This window comes from Aegilops tauschii, chromosome 7 (genome assembly GCF_002575655.3).
Source record: "Aegilops tauschii subsp. strangulata cultivar AL8/78 chromosome 7, Aet v6.0, whole genome shotgun sequence".
Taxonomy (NCBI): Eukaryota; Viridiplantae; Streptophyta; class Magnoliopsida; order Poales; family Poaceae; genus Aegilops; species Aegilops tauschii.
Window position 1 is genome coordinate 182,235,401 of NC_053041.3, and position 2,531 is coordinate 182,237,931.

The following is a 2,531-nucleotide window of genomic DNA, read 5'->3' on the forward strand; positions in this document are numbered from 1 at the left end:
TGGCGGAGGGAAGGAGCGATGGAGGAAGACAACGACCCGAGCGATTTCAAATGGGGGGCAGTTTTGCAATTTCACTAGTTTTCATCTGATAGGAAAAAACTCAGCGACAATTACTCCCTCCATCTTAAAATTCTTGTCGGAGGGAGTATTTCGGTAGGGAGGTTGTATTTGGGAACGGAGTAGTTGGCGCGAGCGCGCGTGCGAAGGTGAAAACTTTTGGCGCGCGTTCTCTTCTGTACGTGTGCCTGAACGAAAGAGGAAGAGAAGGAAAAAAAAAAGGAATCCCCAATCTCGTCTTGCCCTCCCAGTGACAGACAACCATCCCCAAATCCCTAGCCGCCGTCCACTCGACCAGCTTCCTCCCGCGTCGCCAAGCTCCTCCACCTTCCGCCACGAGCTGTCGCCTTCCCGTGCCGCCGCCGCCGCTTCTTCGGGCAGCCCCTTCGCCCGCGCGGCCACATCGCCCAACTCGTCGTTCCGCCACCTCCCGCTCCAACTGAGGGTTAGCCATACACGATTCGTCCATGCCACGGATCACAATGCGACCAGGATAAGAGGAAGGAGATCACCCGCGGCCCAGCACGCAGATTCAGATTTATTGCCAGTTCGTTTTGATTGCAATCTTGGCGTATCTTAACCAGTTCGGTTGTTCCTCCCGCCTTCACGGCTTGGCCAATGCCCGCCTCTTCTCCGTCTCCCGCGGGCAACGACGACGGGCCGTCGCTGACCGCGTCGGCCATCATCGCTCCAGCCGTGTCCGGGTCGCATGTCGTCAAGATAGACGGCTACTCCCGCACCAAGGGGCTTGGCAACGGCAAACGCATCAACTCCGATACTTTCATCATCGGAGGCCATCGATGGTGTGTGCAGTACTACCCTGACGGTGCTGCCTCAAACGACACCGATTGGATATCCGTTTTTCTGTTCTCTGACCGAAGTGATGATACTGAAGTCAAAGCAAAGTTCAAGATAAGTTTGCTTGGCCAAGATAGGCAACCAGTGCCGCAGTACAGTTTCAGCACCCTGATACACACCTTCTCCAGCAAAGAAGCTGCATGGGGCTTCGCTCAATTCATCAAAAGAAATGACTTGGAGGAATCCCTTCACCTCAAGGATGATGTTTTCAGCATCAGGTGCGATGTCACCGTGTTAAAGGAGATCTTCACCGAGCCAATCCGGCCGCCTGTGGTGGTGCCGGTGCCACCATCTGACATGCACCAGCATTTTGGACAGCTGCTCTTGGCCGGTGAGGCGGCCGATGTCAATTTCGAGGTCGGTGCGGAGACATTCGCTGCACACAGGTGCATACTCGCAGCTCGGTCGTCGGTCTTCAAGGCGGAGCTGCTTGGTACCATGAAGGAGAAGACCGCAACTCACATACGAATCGACGATATGGAACCCAAGGTGTTCAAGGCTTTGCTCCACTTCATCTACACCGACTCGCTGCCCGTGATGGACGAGGGCGATGGGGCAGCGACTGCCCAGCATTTGCTGGTAGCGGCGGACAGGTATAGTATGGAAAGGCTGAAGCTGATCTGCGAGGGAAAGCTGTGCGATCACATCTGCAAGAGCACAGCAGCGACGACGCTGGCACTGGCTGAGCAGCATGGTTGTGGTTCTCTCAAGAAGGCGTGCTTCAAGTTCCTGACGTCTCCGGGTAACCTGAAGGCAGTCATGGCATCTGATGGATACGAGCACCTGAGGAGCAGTTGCCCAGGTGTTATGGACGAACTGGTGGCCATGCTTGCTCCTTGACCTCTTTGAGTTTAAACTCACCAGATCTGGTTATTTATCCTGCTATTTATATTTTCAGAAGTAATGATATCCTACTACTGTAAAAAAAAAGGTACTAGCATTGATGCATCTGTTTGAGCTCAGTTGTCATTTCTAGATATCTGAAAACTGTGAGAAGCTTCTGTTTAATCCGAAGACAATATTTTCTAAGTTCTGAAAAATTAGGGGAAATTTTAGAAATCATAAGGAAAACCCTCAATTTTAAGTTAGCGGCGCATACAATCTATTTTAGTTAGAATTTTGAATTTATGGTAGGTGCAACAATGTGCATGGTGTTTTCAAATGCGAAGTCATAATTCGTTATTACACTCCTTCATTCAGAATTATCCAGAGTTCTTTTTTACAGAAGAATTGTCCGGAGTTGACGTGATTGCTGCTAGAATAAATAGAGGGCAATAAGATTACAGTCAAAGAACTGGCGATGAATCAGAACAGTTATCCTCACTCGGCTGATCTATCTGGTCCCAGAACTTTGCATTTGGGAACGTCCAGAAAAAATCTTGTTTTGAGAAATAACGTCCAGAAAAGCTCAATGCTCTATTTTTGTCAAACTAAATCTGCAAGATAATGCTTCCTTGTTGGACTTGTGATAGAGGTGTACGAAGTAAACCTATGCAAAACAATCTTCAGTGGTACTTGGCTTGACGACGCAGGTAGTTTTTCTGTACTGGCTGAACTATACTTCACAGTGTATCAACAAGTAATTCTGTAGAGTTTTGGAATGTTGTGAAGACATG

The 2,531-nt window shown here is 49.5% G+C and overlaps 1 protein-coding gene across 1 annotated transcript; it reads left to right on the forward strand.

Moving 5' to 3' along the window:
- The first annotated feature begins 277 nt into the window (after nt 1-277).
- LOC109781657 (BTB/POZ and MATH domain-containing protein 2-like) lies at nt 278-1,955 on the forward strand. Its single transcript, XM_020340246.3, has one exon. The coding sequence runs from the start codon at nt 676-678 to the stop codon at nt 1,753-1,755; it is 1,080 nt and encodes a 359-aa protein (XP_020195835.1). The 5' UTR covers nt 278-675; the 3' UTR covers nt 1,756-1,955.
- The last annotated feature ends 576 nt before the right edge of the window (nt 1,956-2,531 follow it).